This window comes from Rhamphochromis longiceps, linkage group LG17 (genome assembly GCF_057381845.1).
Source record: "Rhamphochromis longiceps isolate RC_006_pf linkage group LG17, R_longiceps_female_GT1.1, whole genome shotgun sequence".
In the NCBI taxonomy this organism is placed as follows: Eukaryota; Metazoa; Chordata; class Actinopteri; order Cichliformes; family Cichlidae; genus Rhamphochromis; species Rhamphochromis longiceps.
Window position 1 is genome coordinate 17,957,955 of NC_140573.1, and position 19,458 is coordinate 17,977,412.

General features: G+C 38.2%; 1 protein-coding gene across 1 annotated transcript; it reads left to right on the forward strand.

Annotated features, from left to right (window-relative positions):
* The first annotated feature begins 8,251 nt into the window (after positions 1-8,251).
* rad54l (RAD54 like) lies at positions 8,252-19,085 on the forward strand. The gene is made up of 18 exons (XM_085387136.1): positions 8,252-8,533; positions 8,636-8,716; positions 10,243-10,353; positions 10,460-10,520; positions 10,606-10,741; positions 10,869-10,938; positions 11,547-11,835; positions 12,622-12,746; positions 12,827-12,977; positions 13,058-13,184; positions 14,165-14,239; positions 15,932-16,062; positions 16,243-16,353; positions 16,710-16,833; positions 16,910-16,988; positions 17,070-17,249; positions 17,381-17,544; positions 18,415-19,085. The coding sequence occupies exons 1-18, from the start codon at positions 8,531-8,533 to the stop codon at positions 18,614-18,616; spliced, it is 2,220 nt and encodes a 739-aa protein (XP_085243262.1). The 5' UTR covers positions 8,252-8,530; the 3' UTR covers positions 18,617-19,085.
* The last annotated feature ends 373 nt before the right edge of the window (positions 19,086-19,458 follow it).

A 19,458-nucleotide genomic window follows, 5' to 3' on the forward strand; every position in this document is an offset into this window, starting at 1 on the left:
TTTTCTAACAGTTCCTACTAATGAATTTGTGGTCAGTGTAGATGATATAAAACAAAGATGAACAGAAGACTGCTCTCCACTTCAGCTCTCCAGGTTTTCATTTGTATCTAATTGTCCACTGTCACTCACACTCTGTCTTAAAGGAGACTCTGGAAGTGTAACAGATGCTGGTTTAATAAACAATTCATATGGCAAACTAATATGTTGTTGCACAACTCATTATAAAGCAGAACACTCAGTGTTCTATAACCATGCGTCTTTTGAAACGCCCAGAGCAGAGACTGATTTTGGTTCAGACTGTTAGGATCACTGCTTCATATAATCTCTAGCTGAGAGGGACTCATGCTGTATGCTGTCATATGGCTTTTTGGGGATTCATACCAAGTTAGTGACCACAGTCACCCTGCACTGGCAAAAAGAAAAGAACTTTCTAGAAAGTTCTGACTTTATACGTGCATGAAATATTTTATTCTTTCCTAGCTGTCTTCACGTGTTGCTCACGTAGTCTACCATGATGGATTTCCATTCTTCAACTAGCACAACACAGAAAAGGATTCGGATTTAACTTTATTGTCATTACACATCATGAGTACAGGGCAACGGAATAACGAAAAAATACGTAGAACATCTTTAGTGCGATGCATCCTAAATCTCACAGCAACAGGCTGAATGAAGTGTGAGCTGCACAAAGTCAGAGCAGAAAACGAATGCTATAAGAATGATACAAAGTATCAAAAAATTCCTATTATACCTGTAATACCCACGAAATATTACTTGTCCAAATGTAAAAGATAAAAGTTCCTAATGGTATAGAGTAACTGAGTCTAAATGTTAGATTGGCTTTTATCGTTAATTATACTATATTACAACTCTAGCACTCAAAGTCTTAACTACTCTCGGTGGAGCTTGGTAGTTACAAATACAACAATATATTTTTTAAATATAAAATGTTGAATTCTCACAGTGAAAAACTGATGGTGACATGATGGCAGAGCTGGTTGGACTATATCCATTTATCTGTAGAGGGTGTTTCAAGGAGGACCAAGTGCTTTTAAATAAACACATGATGAAAACTGACAAGATTGGATATATCAACATTTTCCCATTAATATATCCTTAATAATGTGTTCAAGGTTGTCCAAAACACTGAAGATCCTCTAAAATTTCCTTTCCCAACTGTTTGTTCTGTCTTTATGCTAGACAGTATACAGTTTTTGTAAAGGATGATTCACTGAATAAAGTGAATCTTCAGCTCTCCTTATACTAGATGTTATCTAACTCTGACCATGAACACCACACCTACTTGCACCAGTCCAACACAATGCATTATTGTAAATTCAAAACAGTATAAAAAGGTAACCAGTTTATCCTGGATGACACTGCCTTTTGATTGGAATAATACAAAGTTAGTTACCTCAGTTTGTTTTGCAGGAGGTTTTACAACATAAACAAAACACAACTTTATCTTTATCTTTACATTTAAGCTCTTTTCTTCCTCTCCTGTCTTTCTTCCATCTTTCTCTGAGTGAAGTTATCTCACAATCTTCTTTCCCTGAGAAATACAGAATTACATTAGCTAGCATGAACAGTATTCAAGTATTCAACAAACTGCACATAAATGAGTGTATTTGCTGTTATTTGATGAGCTGACAAAAAGTGCTGCATTTGAAAAACAAATGTTACTGCTTTTAATGCTTGCTACTCTGTAGTGCTAGGTAGATGCTGAAGTACCGCAACAACAATTTGTGACCATCTGCAGTCGTTCTATCCCACTTTAACCCCTGAGCACAGTGCTATAAATGATGCATAAATTGGGTTTTTGCCTCTTTCACTTGTTTGTATGCAATAAGCCCTGGTGACAGATACATGAATAGGATTGCCTTTTCTGTGTAATTATTCCCTCCATTTCAGCTCAAATCGGTTTATTGGTTGACGGTGTGCAGCGACGTAAAATAAAAACTTCCCTCGGATGGATTAAACATAAATTAAGGAGTCAGTTTTTAAATTATAAGGAGTAGAAAGTATATATGTTTGTGTAAAAATGTGGGAAGAAGAAAACGGTCAGAAAATAAATACTCTGATGGAGGCATCGAAGAGCAATTTGGGATTATTGTCTTGCCCAAAGATATTTACATACACTGGAGGAGATGAGGATCAAACCACCAACCTGATGAGGTGACCTGCTCTACCACCTACAGCGACAGCCACCACATTGCCTTTTGTCTTTTCTGTGCAGTTTGTTACAAAACAGCTGCCTGCACAGCTGGGGAAGATGAGAGATTTTTGTGCAAGTGCTCAGTAAATGACTTTTATAAAATGGAAATTTAAAGCTCAAGAGAGTGTTTACATGTAATCCCCTAATCTATGTTACAGCTTTTGAATCATCATTCAAAGTTGGATTGGATCTCATTTAAATATGGAGGGCCACAAGCACTGAAAACTGAATAAATACATCACCAGTTAGTTCATTAATGTGTCATTAATTAATAAACATGGGAAATAATTAATATTTAAGTAATTAAATATCAGTTTATTTCCTTATAATTCATTTATTCATTTCCTATGTTTTTTAACTGACGAACTATTAATTATTTCACAATTTAATTCATTATTTCACTGTTCTTGCGCTGCAGTGATCATGAAGTAATTTTATCTGTCAACCTCTCCCATCAAAGTCAGGTGGTGCTGATGCTGAGTGAGTACAAACCATTGTCTGGTGCAGGGGCATAATTTCCAGGGGGGTTAGGGGGGTTATGACAACCCCCAATAATCAGACCCTACCAATATAACCCCCCTCCCAATAAAATTATGAATTATCTTGCATAAGTAGGCTGCTGATTTTCTTTACTCACCAGCAAAAGAGTTGCAGGTTTAAACGTCTGGGAATTTACCCAGATTTATTTATTTGGACAGAGATATTGACACCCCCCCCCCCCCCCCCCCCCCCCCCCCCCAATGTTCAGCACAAAGTTACGCCGATGTGTCCAATTTTTTGTGGGCATTTCTCAATAGGGCTACACACAGACCATATAGACTTGTGTGGATCCAAACTACATGTAAAGTTTTAAAATACTCTGTTTCTGTGTCACCAAATAAACTTTTAGATCATGTTAAATTACAACATAAAGAGCACAACATGTAATAAGGTGTTTTTCATTTTTAAACTCTTTTAATTATATGTGAAAAGTCTGAATCGAGTGATTTGATGGGGAGAAGAACAGGATTTAAAACTGTATAAAAACAATTACGTTTTATTTCCTCAGGATTTCGTCAAAGTGAGCATAAGAGTCGAAGACCCTGAAATATGCACTGGATTTTACAGAGGATTTAGCTTCTCTTTTTCAATCCACTGTAGAGTATAAATTTGATTTAGTATTTTGGGGATTTGCTCTACTCATCGCTCCTATATTGGACTGGAACTTGGAGGAAGTTTGGGAACTTTTTTGGCGTTCTCCATCCTCAAAGGGATTTCATTCTGCGTGGCTAGGGAAAGAATTAATCTGCGGTTCTGCGGTGGGTATATTTAGCAGCAGTTTAGAATTGATCGTTTCAGGGTTTTTTGTGTTTGTTTGGTTTTTTTGGGGTTTTTTTTGTTTGTTTGTTTTTTGTTTTTACAATTTTTCCTTTTCTTTAAAATTAAATAAATTGCCCTTGATAAAATTGGTTACATAAAATATCCTGTAAAATATCCTAGAACTATCCTGCAATTAAAGTTCAGTTTGTCAACATTGCCTTTTTTGTTTTTTGTTTTTTATAGTAAAGGTACAACTTGTGTATGACTTTTTACATCTGATTAAAGTTCTTAAAGATTCCAAAAGGTTGATTCTGTTCATCTGGACGTAGCGTTTTCAGTGGGGAAAATGTTTCGTCACTCATCCTAGGAACTCTTCTGTCTCAGCTGACTGCAGGTTTCCCCAACCTTATAAAGAAGGCCCTGAGTAAATGTGGTTATCCCAGCTGGACATTTGTCAAAGCTGGGAAGGCACCTAAAGAAAGCCCCAGCCAATCCAGGAGAGAAGGACAACTGCTGCAAAAGCGAAAACCCTTAGTGATCCCATATATGTCAGAAGTATTGAAACAGTTGAGATGCATTTTCTCTGTGGTTTTTAAACCCCCCAAAACATGCTGTCCCCTGATACAAACAGAGTAATATAGTGCACGTTGTTGAGTGCCATGATTTATATGTTGGGGAAACCAAACAACCTCTGGCGAAGGAGATGCCACAACACAGAAGAGCTACCTCGTCAGGCCAGGACTCTTCAGTCTATTCACACCAACAGGCCAGTGGACACTCTTTCAATGATGAGGATGTAACATCCTGGACAGGGAGGAACGCTGGTCTGAGTGCAGAGTCAAGGAGGCCATTTACATGAAAAGGGAAAGACCCTCTCTGAATCAATGAGGGGGCCTAAGGGTACATCTGTCACCATCTTATGATGTTGTTATTGCAGGCGTTCCCCAACTCTCTTTGAATAATGCTCATGATGACCACTGATCAATGGTTGTTGATCAATTGCCATGACAATTTGCATAATAATAATGAAGAAACTGACATCACAGCCCGTGTTTGTCAGTGGTGCTAGTTTCAGTTACTGTGCAAAAGTACTTTTCATAAGGTTGGGGAAACCTGCAGTAGCTGAGACTGAAGAAGTGACTTGGATGAGTGACAAAATGTTTCTCTCACTGAAAACACTACGTCCAGACAAACACAATCAACTTTTTGGGATAAATACATTGAATGTGGCTCAAAGTTGTTTCTTACATCTTATGGCAAGGGAGGAAAAGTTATTTGTGTAAATAAACACAGTACATGTAAGTACAATTAGTTCATTACAAGTTTGGGTCTTTAATTATCTAGAAATCCAATCTACATGAGCAAGGAACAAAATGTCCTTTGAATGCTTAAAGCAGTTTTGTTCAGCAAACACTTTCCTCACATAGAGGAGAACATTTTGTTATTTTCAGTGTAATTTCAAACTGCTCATTCAAACTTGTGAACTGTCATGTTGTTTGCCAAATTACCTGACAAAGTGGTGAGAAACCAGCTTTGAGAGAAGCCTGTGGGTAACTTATCTCAGCCACATGAAGGGAGATGAAATATGGAGACTGTTTCAGCAAAAGTATCATGAAGTGCAGATCTGTCTGGAGTTCAGCTGTCAGTTTGTCCATGGGGAGCTCTGCTGAGAGAGGGTTAGGAAAAGGAGACATTAACTTGAAACTTAATATTAAAAAATATTTTCTTAGTATTCATTTATGCACTTCAGTGAAATATGAAGAGAGAAACCTCAACATTATTAATTTACAAAAACAAAGCCACAATCTTAAAAACTGTGAAGTAAATAGGGCAAGGTCGAGGCTTCTATTAGCCATTTGCCGATCTATTGGTATGAGCATTTATAACATGTTGATCTTGCATAATTTTTCCACTAGAGGGCTCTCTGCAACTTTCATGTTGGCAAGAGAGATGTTTGGACATCCACAATAACAACCTTGTAATAATATGATAGTCAAGTTTATTTTTAAATTTCACACTCATATTATTTGCCATAAATACATATAATCCTTTATATAAAATCTGATTTTCAAATCATCAAATATCATTATCGGCTCTTCATTCCTGCCATCACCGAGCTTGCTGACAGGGAATCACGTTTGATGGTTAGGGATCCTTTTCTAAAGCTGACGGGTGATGAGATGATGGTTGCCAACAGCGGCTGCTGTGAACTGAAGTCAAAGTCCAAAACTGGTGGTTAGTATCGTAAAGAACAACAGGTGGACCAAAGACATGTTCAAAGCTCACTGAATGGAAGTGAAGGCTCAGTAATTAAATGATTTGAATTAAAATGAAAATTGCTCGGTAATTGAATTATACAGACTCAAAGTAGTGGCATTTATTCATGAGCTGATTATTATTAAACAACAACAACAATAACAAACATTTAGGAGATTAGAATACAAAAGTTTGTTTGTATAATTTCCTCTACTTGTTACAGCATTAAGAACCTTTAGTTTGTAGTTTATAAGCTGTTCTGTTTGTAAGTTTTAATCCTTGTTACTTGATTGGACCTCAGGCTGAAGTGTTTTTTAAAAGACTGTGTGATTTTAAATGAAGAAAAAAAAGTATTATTATATAATATTTTTACATCTGTTTGTGAGAAGATGGCAATATTTGTCATTAGGGTAAAAAAAGTCAGGATTTTTATGGATACGTTGGATTTTACATTCTTTTGATAGCTTTCATTCTTAAATATTTTCAGCTGTTAAAATGTAAAAACGTAAAATAGATGGATGAAACTCTTCCCAGTTCGAGACTCGCCTCTCTGGGAACATCTCAGGCCCTCCCAGGTATGGGGGCCTATCTACCCCACCACACTCCCTGCTGGTGGCTGATGCCCTCAGGCGTTGGTGCTTTGCTTGTTCTCGATGCCTGGGGCTGGGTGCTCAGGTATGTACAGGCTCACTCCCGGTGGCTGCTTGGCGGGGCTGGGTGCCCGTGGCTCAGTCGGAAGTCTTCTGGGGGCTGGGGGGGCCCTCGGACCTCGGGCCTCTGGGCCTGGTGCTCGGTCCACTCTGGCATGGCTGCCTACTGGCAGAGCCCACGGGCACATCACTGCATTGTATTGCTCTCTTTTTGCTTGTTTCCTCTTTTTTTCTCTCAACAGGTGGTCCAGGTGATTTTTTTTCTTTTTTTTAAGTGTTGTCTCGCACTGTCCCTCTTCCCTTTTGTTTTTCTTTCCCTTTCTTTCTTTCTTTCTTTCTTTCTTTCTTTCTTTCTTTCTTTCTTTCTTTCTTTCTTTCTTTCTTTCTTTCTTTCTTTCTTTCTTTCTTTCTTTCTCTCCTCTCCCCCAGTCATGTCTGTGCAGTCTGTAATAAAATAAAATAAAATAAAATAACAAAGGTCAATCTAATGGACCAATATGTTCCCAACAATTCTGATGGCTAAAGACACCCCCCCCCCCCCCCCCCCCAAAAAAACAACCCAAAAAACCCTTACCTTTTCATTTAGTTTCTTGTTCTTGTTTGATGGATTGTTAGTTGTTCAGACTTCTGTTAGAATTATGAGCATGACCTACATTTTTTCTGTAATAGATTAATCCTCTAAATTTCTTTAAACTTAAAAGTCTTGAGTCATCATTCATCCATCATTTCTCTAAATTTTGCATAAGAGAGGCCAGACTTTCAACTACTGTAATTTTTTTTAAAGTTCTCTCCAGGTTTTCAAAGACCATTGTTAATGGTCTAATACATTATATATATGTTCTAATAAATGTTAACACATGTATACATGTGGCTAATATTGTAGGGTCTGCCTTACAGTATAAAGCGAATAGAGGCGACTTTTGGTGTGATTTGGCGTTGTATAAACAAAATAAAATTGAATGTTATAGATGTGGGCGGGTGTGTAACTCTTATCAGCTGTTTGGAGTGAGGGCTGGGGTGATTTCTTTGAAGATCTGTGACAGGAGACACTCGCAAAACAACCTCATTGACGCCGGCGGCAATTTCTCCTGAGAAGAGAACATGCTCTTACAATTATCCTAAGATAAAAAGAGTGATATTCTGATGTCACAGTTTTTCCTGGTGTTAAGCTACTTTAAAGACATCATAGAGGCCCTGTTGCACCCCCTGCAGTTTGGTTACGGGCAAAAAGGTTGGCTGAGTAATTGAATAATTCAAAATAGTCATTGGTTTATATTCATAGTCTAAATAAATCAACATTATGTGGTGTTAATTTCTAAACTTATTGATCTATCAACACGTTTTAAAAAATTGGGGGAAAAAAACCTTTTCATCGGGACAATCAACCACACCTTTTGTTACAAAGTGCCATGGTGTCATTGATATTACTTTTTGTTACTTTTTGCTCAATTTCAAGACTGAAAAGCATGACTGAGCTTCCTGTCAATGACGGAATGGTTACTGAAGGGTGTTTGCAATGTCACCAATAACAGCAACAAATTAGCTGTCACAGATACAATTTTCAAGTACAAAGCTATTATGAAGTCTCTCATATCGCTCCCCCGTTCTTATTTACCCTTCATATTTTATTTGTACTGCTAATTGTTACTCTTATTTGCCTGGTATGTCTACTGTACAAACTGAACTGGAATGACTGACTGTTCACTTTATAATTTCAAATAAAGAAATGTCACTAATAACAGAGTGAACTCAACAGGTACTCTGCTTCATTGAACAGGACGAATAAAGATCGAGCCTACAACAGTTTGTTGTCCTTCCGGCTTTCCGTAGTGTTGTACAACAATTAGCGCCAAGTTGAAACGAGGAGGAAAGTGCGCCGTATACTTTATGTATACTGACGTTATCGTGATTTTGCTATTAACTATATACACCTAGTAGTGCGTTTCACGTTAACGCTGGGAACATGTATTTGTTAAACGAGTGTTTATAGTACCGGAGGAGTACACCGGCACAGACAAGAAGCAGACAGCGGTAACTACGAACAAACGCTAGCAACACGGTGAGGCGAGACGTCTCAGCATTACTACAGCCACATAGAATAGACGTGGAAATGGTAAGTAATAAGCCGTATTCGTAGTTATTTCATTTGGCCTACACACTACATTAGGGTGTTGATTAAGAAATTGTAATGCCAATATATGAACCTCCGTCCCAGCGGAGGAGTCTCGCTCCCAGTCAGATTGCCAAACGCAAGCAGGAGGGAGACTACTGTGAAGATGAGTGGACACATAAACCTGTAAGTACAGGACCGCTGCTGTATATCTGGAGCTAAGGTGTTAATGTTGGAGTGCTTCTTGACCTGTGTCACACCTTTTTAAACCTGCCTTTAGACATCGTTTCAAATAGGAAAGTAAGCGTGCACTTTAGCCTTTAGGCATCCTAGGAGAATAGGATGTTTTAAATTTTAGGTGTTACATCCCAAGTTGATTTCTTAGATTAAGGGTTTTCCTATTAAAACTTTCAATTCAATTCAGGTTCATTTGTATACAGTGGTCCATCGCTATAACGCGGTTCAGCTTTCGCGGCCTCACTGTTTCGCGGATTTTTTTGTGCAATTTTACATGTTTGTTTTTTGTTTTTTATAGCACATCGTGTTCTGCGACCTGATTGGCTGTAGACCATTGTCAATCAATCTCCTCCGTACCGCATCTCCTGCACGGCACAGAATGCGTCCAGCACGTCAAATTTACATTCGCTAGCAGTGTGACTCTGAAGTGCTGTACTGTATGTTCATGGGCCTAACTTTGTGCTGAACATTGGGGGTGTCAAGATCTCTGTCAAAATAAATAAATAAATCTGGGTAAATTTCCAGATGATTAAACATGCAACTATTTTGCTGGTAATAATTGAAATGAGTAAAGAAAATCAACAGCCTATTTATGCAAGATAATTCATAATTTTATTGGGGGGATTATATTGATAGCGTCTGATTACTGGGGGGGTCATAACCCCCCTGGAAATTATGCCCCTGCTGTGTGTATGTTTGTAAGTTCTCCCCCCAAAACACAACAATGTCAACCATAAATTTTGCACCATCAAATGCACCTGTGGGTGCCTTTGGTTTCATTCTATAATACTGGACTTATTTTTCTACGAAGGTTTGGACTTTGAGAGTGTTTAAACAGGAGAGGAAAATCTGAAAATGTTCGTGCCTGTCTGAGAAAAGTGTATAAAGAGTGTAGTGAGGGGTTTTACAGCCTTGAAACATCTATAATGATTGTAAAATATAAAGTTGGCTATTTCCTATCGCGGCTTATTTTTAGAACGTAACTCCTGCGATAAACGAGGGACCACTGTAGCGCCAAATCACAACAACAGTCGCCTCAAGACGCTTAATATTGTAAGGTAAAGATGCGACAGTAATTTTATGTTTAATTATAGAAATATGAGTTATACACATCTAGCCAGCCATCATTTTTTTGCCACTTGTGTATGTTATTAAAAGACTGTTAACAGCTTCCTCATTAGTGTTTTTGTTTTTAAAAGACACACACACAAATGTAATGTGCTTACTTTTTCAGGAGTTATGAATTACAAAACAAACATTCAGAAATGTCAGTATATGAACAGGGATTCAAGATATATATATATATATATATATATTTTAGTAGAAAATTAGAGCAGTGGATAACCTGCTGAATTTTGTTTTTGTTTGTTTTTTTTAAAGAGCCATGGCAGAAAGTGAGGGGCCTAATTTATGGTGTATGCCATTTACAGATATTTAAAAAACATTTTCATTATTTATTTATATTTTTTATGCAGGAGAAAAGAAGAAAAGGCGATAATGAAATGAGAGAAAACCACATTTCTATCCATAGAAAGCCTCTGACGCAGATCAACAACCGTCCTGCATGTATGGATGGTGAAAAACATGTAAGCATTGTTTAAAGCTGTCAGATAAATATCTTTGTATAGATTTTGTGTGTGAATAAAGTTTAATGATTTAACGAGGCTTACCTGTTAAAAATCTTTTCTGCAGGAGGCATTTATTCAAAGTATCCTGTCCAAACCGTTTAAAATTCCTATTCCAAATTATGCAGGTAACATTTTTCTCTCACCATGGCTCTTTTAATTTTAGTACAGCAGGCATATTACTTCACTGCTGTGTTAATGAAATACCTACAGGATCACTGGGAATCAGGGCACTTGGTTTAAAGCGTGCAGGAGTGAGAAGACCACTCCATGATCCTTTTGCCGAAGATGCTCTGATTCTTTACGAGCCTCCAGCTCTGAGTGCCCATGACCTGATCAAAGCTGACAAGTAGGTCAAAAACACAACTCCTTCTTCAATACATCATCTTTTACTCAATACTTTCTTGTCAGAGTGCTGTTCATGTTTGTGATTTAAAAAATACTTGTGTGACACAAGCTATCTTTGCTCTTTTCAGAGAAAAACTACCCGTTCATGTGGTTGTGGATCCAGTGTTAGGCAAAGTGCTCAGACCCCATCAGAGACAGGTAAACACAAGATATCTTTACACATAAACTACTCTATGCTACTGTATTGCACATATCATACAACAGTATCATAGTATTAAACATATACTGTGGAATGTTTCATGCTTGACTCTAGATTTACAAAAACAAATCATCTTATAAATTATTATAAGAGAATAAATGTTAGTTTAACCAAGAATATTAAAAAACTGTAACGTAAAACTTCTTGTCTTTAAATACTTCTGTTTAAATTACCCAAGACTGCCAAGTCTTGGGTAATGTTTAGAGGCATTGCTAAATTTGTTTGTAAAATATGAATGAAAATGTTAATGAATCACAGATTTGTGCCTGTGCACAGTTAGTTATTCTTAATGTCTTCAACGGTTTTGGATGTTGTCACGGTTTAATTTAACATTGTATTTTACCTCATGGCTCAGCTAGCCACAAATTCAGCTTGTTACAGTCCTCCAAAAGTAGTTTGCAAGCTGCTTCTGAAACTTTGATATCTTATGCCAACTAGTAAGAAGAGAGTGAAGTGTGACTCAGCTCCAAAAAAGCAGTGTAGTTCACCTTAAGTGATGTTTTTTTTTTTCTTTGAAATTCACATTGAATGTCTTTCATTTCTTAAGGGTGTAAAGTTCATGTGGGAGTGTGTGACGGGCCGACGCATACCAGGATCTTATGGCTGCATCATGGCTGATGAGATGGGGTTGGGAAAGACCTTGCAGTGCATCACCCTCATGTGGACCCTGCTACGCCAAAGCCCTGATACTAAGCCAGAGATAGACAAGGCCATTGTGGTGTCACCTTCAAGCTTGGTTCATAACTGGTATAATGAAGTCAGAAAGTGGCTGGGAACACGTATCACACCATTGGCCATTGATGGAGGATCAAAGGAAGGCATTAATAGACAACTAGGTATCTAACTTTAATTTCTCTCTCATTATAAATATCCACAGAAAGGTTGTTGGAAAAGCCTTGTAATGGACCAAAGTTATAGTCTTAGCTCCTGTCTCTTTGAGCCCGCCCTGTTAAAAAGCTTAGTCTCTGATTGGTCAGCTGGCCAAGAAAAAACAAAAAGAAGTGTATCCCCAGATTGTCTGAGTATAATAATCTTTGATCTCAGCATTATATCTTTTGCTAGCTTAAGGAAGACCTTTCAGTGATTGTCAGTGAAAAGTTTTTTTTCAGTAGAATAAAAATATTCTAAACATTGTCATAGAGTGTAAAATGGTAAAATGGTAAAATGGCCTGTATTTATATAGCGCTTTACTAGTCCCTAAGGACCCCAAAGCGCTTTACATATCCAGTCATCCACCCATTCACACACTGGTGATGGTAAGCTACATTGTAGCCACAGCCACCCTGGGGCGCACTGACAGAGGCGAGGCTGCCGGACACTGGCGCCACCGGGCCCTCTGACCACCACCAGTAGGCAACGGGTGAAGTGTCTTGCCCAAGGACACAACGACCGAGACTGTCCAAGCCGGGGCTCGAACCGGCAACCTTCCGATTACAAGGCGAACTCCTAACTCTTGATCCACGATCGCCCCAGTGTACATGATTGAAATTGTTGCCCAAGCAGACTTAAGTTTAAGAGAAGATGGTTTTACTTGAGAGCTATTGCTAATATTGTTTAAATAGTAAGAAGTTTGTTAGATGAGCTTCCCTAAAGGGTCATTTGTTTGTTTTCTGTTCTTTCAGAGAGTTTCATTTCGCAGCGCAGCTTGAGAGCACACACACCCATCCTCATCATTTCATATGAGACATTTCGACTGCACGCTGAGGTTCTGCACAGGGGAAAAGTTGGACTTATCATCTGTGACGAAGTATTTCACTTTATCCATACAATTCAGAGCTATCAAGAACTCTCGAAGTTAGGATGTAACAGTACTATTGTATTCTTCAGGGCCATCGGCTTAAGAACTCTGATAACCAGACATATCAGGCCCTGAACACCATGAGTGCCCAGAGGAGAGTGCTGATATCAGGCACACCCATACAGAACGACCTTCTGGAGTACTTCAGCCTGGTCCACTTTGTTAATGCTGGTATTCTTGGTAAGCAGCATTACAAATACAGAAATAGGTAAAAAGCTCTTTTCTGATCAGATTTGTTTAACGTTTCATCTGGATTGCAGGCACATCCCAGGAATTTAAAAAGCGATTCGAACTTCCCATCCTTAAGGGACGGGATGCAGATGCCAGTGATAAAGAAAGACTGAGTGGGGAAGAAAAACTGAAGGAGCTAATCAGCATAGTCAACAGGTAAGTTCATGCAACAGAACACTAAAGTACTTTACCTTATAATATAAACTGCCTTCAGGCAGGTGCTGGTGCTATTTTCTAAGTAAATATATTTTCAAGAGTGCTATTGACACAAAATTCTCACCTGATGTCGGTAACAATCCACTCATGTAAAGAACCCATAGCTGTTCATAAATTAAGTTATGTGTAATAATGAGAAATGATACAGGAAAAAAGTATTTCACACTTACTGAAATTGATTTCATACTTCATACAAAAGCCTTTGTTGGCAATGACAGCTTCAACATTTCCTGTATGGAGAACCTAGTTGCATGCATTTCTCAGGTTGTGAAGGCTCTGTGGGCCACTTCTATGAACTCTGAGCTTTAGTTCTTCGCACAGATTTTCATTTCGATTCAGGTCAGGTGATTGGCTGGGTAATTGTAGCAGCTCTGAAACCAGTTGAAAGTTTCCTCGGCTGCATGTTTGGCATCATTGTCTTGCAGAAATGTCCACACTTGTTTCATTTTGTTCAAAAAGCAGCACAGGGGGTTCTGAATGGCTCCCCCTCCCCCCAGACAACATAGCCCCTGGGATCCTTGGGACACACACAGAGGGGATGAAACTTTATTTAATCTTATGACCTGTTCCTGTTAATTTCTAGGCTTTTAGCTTTTATTTTGATTTCTTTTAAGATATAATTTTGTAATTGAATGCAGCATGTTTTTGTTTCATTATCTGATTTTCATAGATTAGATTTAGAATGAGATTATGCAGCATAATCTCTGATACATTTGGAGAAACAACTATTTTAATTGTGTTAATTAAATTATATTAATTCCTGCTCCTTTGTTTTGTCTTTGTTAGACAGAGTCAAGTAAACATAAGCATCCTAAAAATAAATATTTATTTATATGTTTTGCGTTTAGACGAATGTCTTCAACAAACTGAACTCTCTTTTATTCTGCTTCGGTTGTAATGACCATATTCTGTATCAACAGGTGTTTGATAAGGAGGACATCTGATATCTTGTCCAAGTATCTTCCTATGAAAATTGAGCAGATTGTGTGCTGCAGGTAGGTAGATTGGTGCTCAACATGAAGAACCCTCTTTTTTTTTAAGCAGAGATAACTTCTTTAATATTTTAATTTTTATAAATTGTCCTCACTCTGCTGGCTGGGTGGGTGCTGGGCACCATGGACACCCAACTTTGTGAACACAATAACTTGAGAACGAGGTGACGCAGGTTTTTTTTTTTTTTTTTTTTTTTTTTTTTTTTTTTTTCCAGATCTATTAAAAATCTCAAAGTTAAAATCTTGGTGACTTTGACCTCAAGGTTATTGTTCAAGTTGTCTGAAAATCTTGTGAAAGACGATAAATCACCTAAGATGAAAATGAGGGTTTTCAAATTGAAACCATACATGCATCTACTAAAAATCTCGTATCAGAGCCAAGTTTTGAAAACACAATAGCTCAAGAAAGCAGTATTGTAGGATTTAAAAAAAAATTTAAGTTAAAAATTAATAAATGAAAAAACCCATGCCATATATGTAGTACTCAGGAAGGATATCATATAGGTTTCTCATACCAATAGCAAAGCTGCATCTGCGGAGCGTCTGGGACACTTTGATACAATTTGTTTTTGTTTGTTTTTTAATCAGTGGCACGATATAATATACCAGCATCATTGTTTCAGTCTTTTGACAAAATGATATTCAAAGCATTTTCTCAATAACTATTGTTTTACAGTGAGTTTTTATAATGATTAAATTAAACCTTATGCTGTCAGATTGCTGTAACTGTATGGATTTTAAGGCCAGGGTACAATTTGATATAAGTGTTAAAAGATATTACATGCTTATTGTTTCATTTATAATTGTTTTATTTTGTGTAAACCTGACGTGGAATGATCTGTCAGTATTGCTACAGTTTGTAGTGAGAATGATACTGAGGTTCAACAGACTGACTTAGTGCATAGATTAAAGCGTACCATTTCTTTCATTATTTGTTACCAGTTACAAATAAGGCTCGTTGATTTGTTTAAGTAGACCTTAGAGAAATAACTGCATCTGCTATTATAGGTGCATAATATCCTCTCCAAGGAGGCTGTGTAGCACTGCCAGCCACCAGTGTTTTTTACATTTTACACTGCATTTGTTGCTGTTGCAAAATTTTTAAGTGATTATAAAGCTTGCTTAGTTTTAGCAATAAAAAATTATCAACATCTGTCTAAAACTTAGCTAGCAGAATCGCTAGAGTGAAAGCCTCGTAAAATAGCTCATGTGTCATTTTCTTATGGTGTTGGAAGGACATATTTTTATGTTCTTGCATGCTCTAATTAACACATTGGTTACAATTAGCAGTATTGTCTAGAACCGGGACTTTTCAGAGGAAACGTACAGAGGAAAATTCTCCTGCAAGGAGGCTGAGGGGTAGTATTGGGGCTACCATAATTTATTTATTTTTCTGATAAATTATGATACTTTTGATATATCCCTTACTTGAGGTTTACTCGAGCAGTTTTTGTCCCGATCATGGAAGACTGGACCAGGTCTTTACCCACTCGAGGATGCTCGAGGGAGCATGGGAGTTTGCCCAACCAGTCTACATTTGTCTTGTAGGCTTGGAGAAGGCATTCGAACGTGGCCCTCGGGGTGTCCTGTGGGAGGTGTTTTGGGAGTATGGAGTGTCCCAAAACAAAAATGTAAACAGGATTTAATTTACATGGAATTTGATTTGAATTTGTGTCTCTTTGTGATTCCTTGCAGGCTGACCCCTCTACAGACAGAGCTCTATAAACACTTTCTAAAGCAGGCCAAACCCATTGAGACATTACAAAAGGGCAAAATAAGTGTCTCCTCCCTGTCTTCCATCACATCACTCAAGAAACTGTGCAATCGTAAGTGAGAAAAATGTAACACAAAATGTTGCATTTGTGAACACTACAGTGATCATCAGAAAAATTGTCCTCTCATAATTGAGCTAAAATGTAAACTATTAATAGAAAACAAGATTCTCGTCTTACATCTAGAATTATCTTCTGCTTGGAAAAAATACAAATGAGTGCCATCTTTCTCAGATCCAGCTCTTATTTATGAGAAGTGTGTGGAACGGGAGGAGGGATTTGAAGGGGCATTAGAACTTTTCCCTCCAAACTACTCCACCAAAGATGTTGAACCTCAGCTCTCTGGTAAGAACGTGCACAGCATATCGTGGTGCAGCTCCTCTGATGGTCTTCCAGGTCATCCACACTTACTAGTTGGAAGAAGATTAGCATTAGATTAGTAGAATGTAAACAGAACATTAGGTCAGATAGATAAGCTAAGTAAAAATGTGAACAGGGTTGTTTTCACAATTTAATAGCTTGTCTAATGTTTACATTTACATAATATTAAAGAAAATATTGTTTTATAAGAATTAACTTTTTTATTGCCTTCTTTTGTTAAGACTAATTTTCTGTAAATGTGCCTAATGTGTCTAAAGGGTGGTGCTATTTTAAAGTCATGCAGCCTCTCCTCTCTCTATTTATTGCTTTGTTTATTTCAGGGAAAATGCTGGTTCTCGACTACATTCTGGCAATGACAAAGACCACAACAAGAGACAAAGTGGTGCTTGTCTCCAACTACACACAGACTCTGGATCTCTTTGAAAAGCTCTGCAGATCTAGAAGGTATATTTGCAGAAATCACTATTTTAAGTGCGCTATTTAAATGATTTTAATTCCTCCTCCTTTGTGTCTTTGTCAGATACCTCTATGTTCGGCTGGATGGCACAATGTCCATCAAGAAAAGAGCCAAGATTGTGGAAAAGTTCAATAGCCCATCGGTGAGTTGGAAAATCAGTTTGAAGCAATATTTAGAGCTTTGAAAGACTTCTGAACAGCGTCTGAAGACATCTTTTTCTCAGAACCCAGAGTTCATCTTCATGCTGAGTAGCAAGGCTGGTGGATGTGGCCTCAATCTGATTGGTGCTAACCGCTTGGTGATGTTTGATCCCGACTGGAACCCAGCGAATGACGAGCAAGCAATGGCTCGGGTGTGGAGAGATGGTCAGAAGAAGACCTGCTACATCTACCGACTTCTCTCTGTCAGTTCAGTGCATTTTCAACAGTGTTTAGGACCTCACATTCAGTGTTTTAGTACAGCAGGTTACTTTTGAAATCTACACTGAGCTGGTTACAGATTTACCAGTTTTGACTTGTGCTTGTTTCCCGACAGACGGGAACAATTGAAGAGAAGATCCTGCAAAGGCAGGCCCATAAAAAAGCCCTGAGCAGCTGTGTGGTGGATGAAGAGCAGGATGTGGAGCGTCACTTCTCTCTGGGCGAACTCCGAGAACTCTTCACTCTCAACGAAGAGACCACTAGTGACACACACGACAAGTACAACACGTTACTCACACACGTTGTCTGTGCTGTTCAGTCTACTAATTGTCCAGAGAACTTAATTTACTCTAGAAATGGTAAATTAAAATTAAAGCCCAAATATCTTGTAGAAATTTTCTTGGCACAAGTGACGTAGCTGTAAAAGGTTATGTGTTCTTCTCTGAGTTGAGAGCTCATTGCAGCTGCAGTTAGATCTTTGCATCTATCATGTTCTGGGCAGCCTATCATGTGCTTTTAGGTTTTATGGGCTTTCGCACAAGAACTGACACCAAGTGAGGTTAATGTGAGTTTTCGAGATTAATAGTTATTTGAGCAAAACTGAGAGGGTTTGACACTGTCGTGAAAAGTGATTCGAAGTTGTTAGTTATGGCATTTTTATTGCTAGGTTGACGTGGATAGTAATGGTTTGAAGCCATTATTATGCTATGTATGGAATTATTTTTCTATCATAAGTTGCATTCAAGAAAAAAACATAATCCAAGAAAAGAATTTAATTTCAACAGCACAATTAAATTCTTTGTGCTTAAATTTAACGACCCTCGCGTGTAAAACTCAAAAGCCACACAAAGAAGCTGTCGCACCTGCAGGAGTGTGTGCTTTGCGGCCACGGCTACAGTTTCTCGGTCTGTACTGATTTATCACTTGTAGCTGCGAGGGGGGGAAACTGTAGCTGCACAAAGCAGACACTGTGTTCATTGCTGCTAAGTTCTTCACACGTGAGAAATTTAATTGCTCCGCTGAAATGAAATTATTTTCTCACAGTTATGTCTTTTCTCTGCGCAACTTATGATAGAAAAATAATCTCACACTATGGATCATAATGTATGGCACGCTCTTAATCAGCCTCTCTTTCCCCTCCTGTATTAGGTTTCGCTGTCGCCGCTGTGTGAATGGCAGAGAAACAAGACAACCTGACAATGATGCTGACTGTAACAGTGACCTCTCCCATTGGAACCACTGTTCTGACAAGAAGGGCCTGAGGGACCAAGTGCTGAAAGCGTCTTGGGATGCTGCTGTGTCCTTTGTCTTCCACCAGCGCTCTCATGAGGACCAGATGGGTGTAGTATAGAAGAAAGAATGCAGAAGGCTGTGTTACACTACCACAGATGCTGTAAATATGGATATTTATGTGTTGTTGAGTTTTTCCATTTGTTTTAAACAGAAAAAATAAAGGTTGATAACCAGACAAGAAGGCAGTTATTTCTTCACATTTTTGCATTTATGGAAAATGTGCTATGATTTACAAGCTGTGATGCACGTTACTGTATAGATAAATTTTTTTGTCTGGTTTCAGTTAGTCATCACAGCCTTCTGTAATAAAAAAGAGGTGTGCACCTTCTGTAAGACAGGCATATTACATTAATATGTTATGTTAAGATGTGACTGAGCCCGGCCAGGCTGCACAGGCTAGCCTGACCACCAGGCACTTGTTGACAAGCCCCTCCCCTGGGCCTGGCTCCAAGCAATGTAACGTGGTCTATAGTTGTACTTTCTTTCCACTTGCTTGTGTTTTAATAAATAAACAATTATTGAGAATGGACATTTAATATGTGGTCTTTCACGATGTAAATTCTACCTTTGTTTATTGCTGGCTCTGTGAACAGATTCCACTTCAGAGACCTAACACTAGTGTCACCTCCTGCTGGTGATAATGGCACAATATAGATTCTCTGCTGGGGGTATGCATTTTATATGTGCAGCTTAACTCTGCACTGCAAAAGGAATGCAACAGTTTGCCTTACTTTTAAGTGAAGCAAACTGTTGCGTTGTCACAGGAATGTGCATGTAATAATTTGTTTATTTAGAAAATATATGAAATGTTTGTACTTATTTCTGATCTTGAGAGTTTAACTGTAGCTGTGAGAACACAGAACACACCAGCGATCAAATTAATTTCCCTTTGATCTGCTG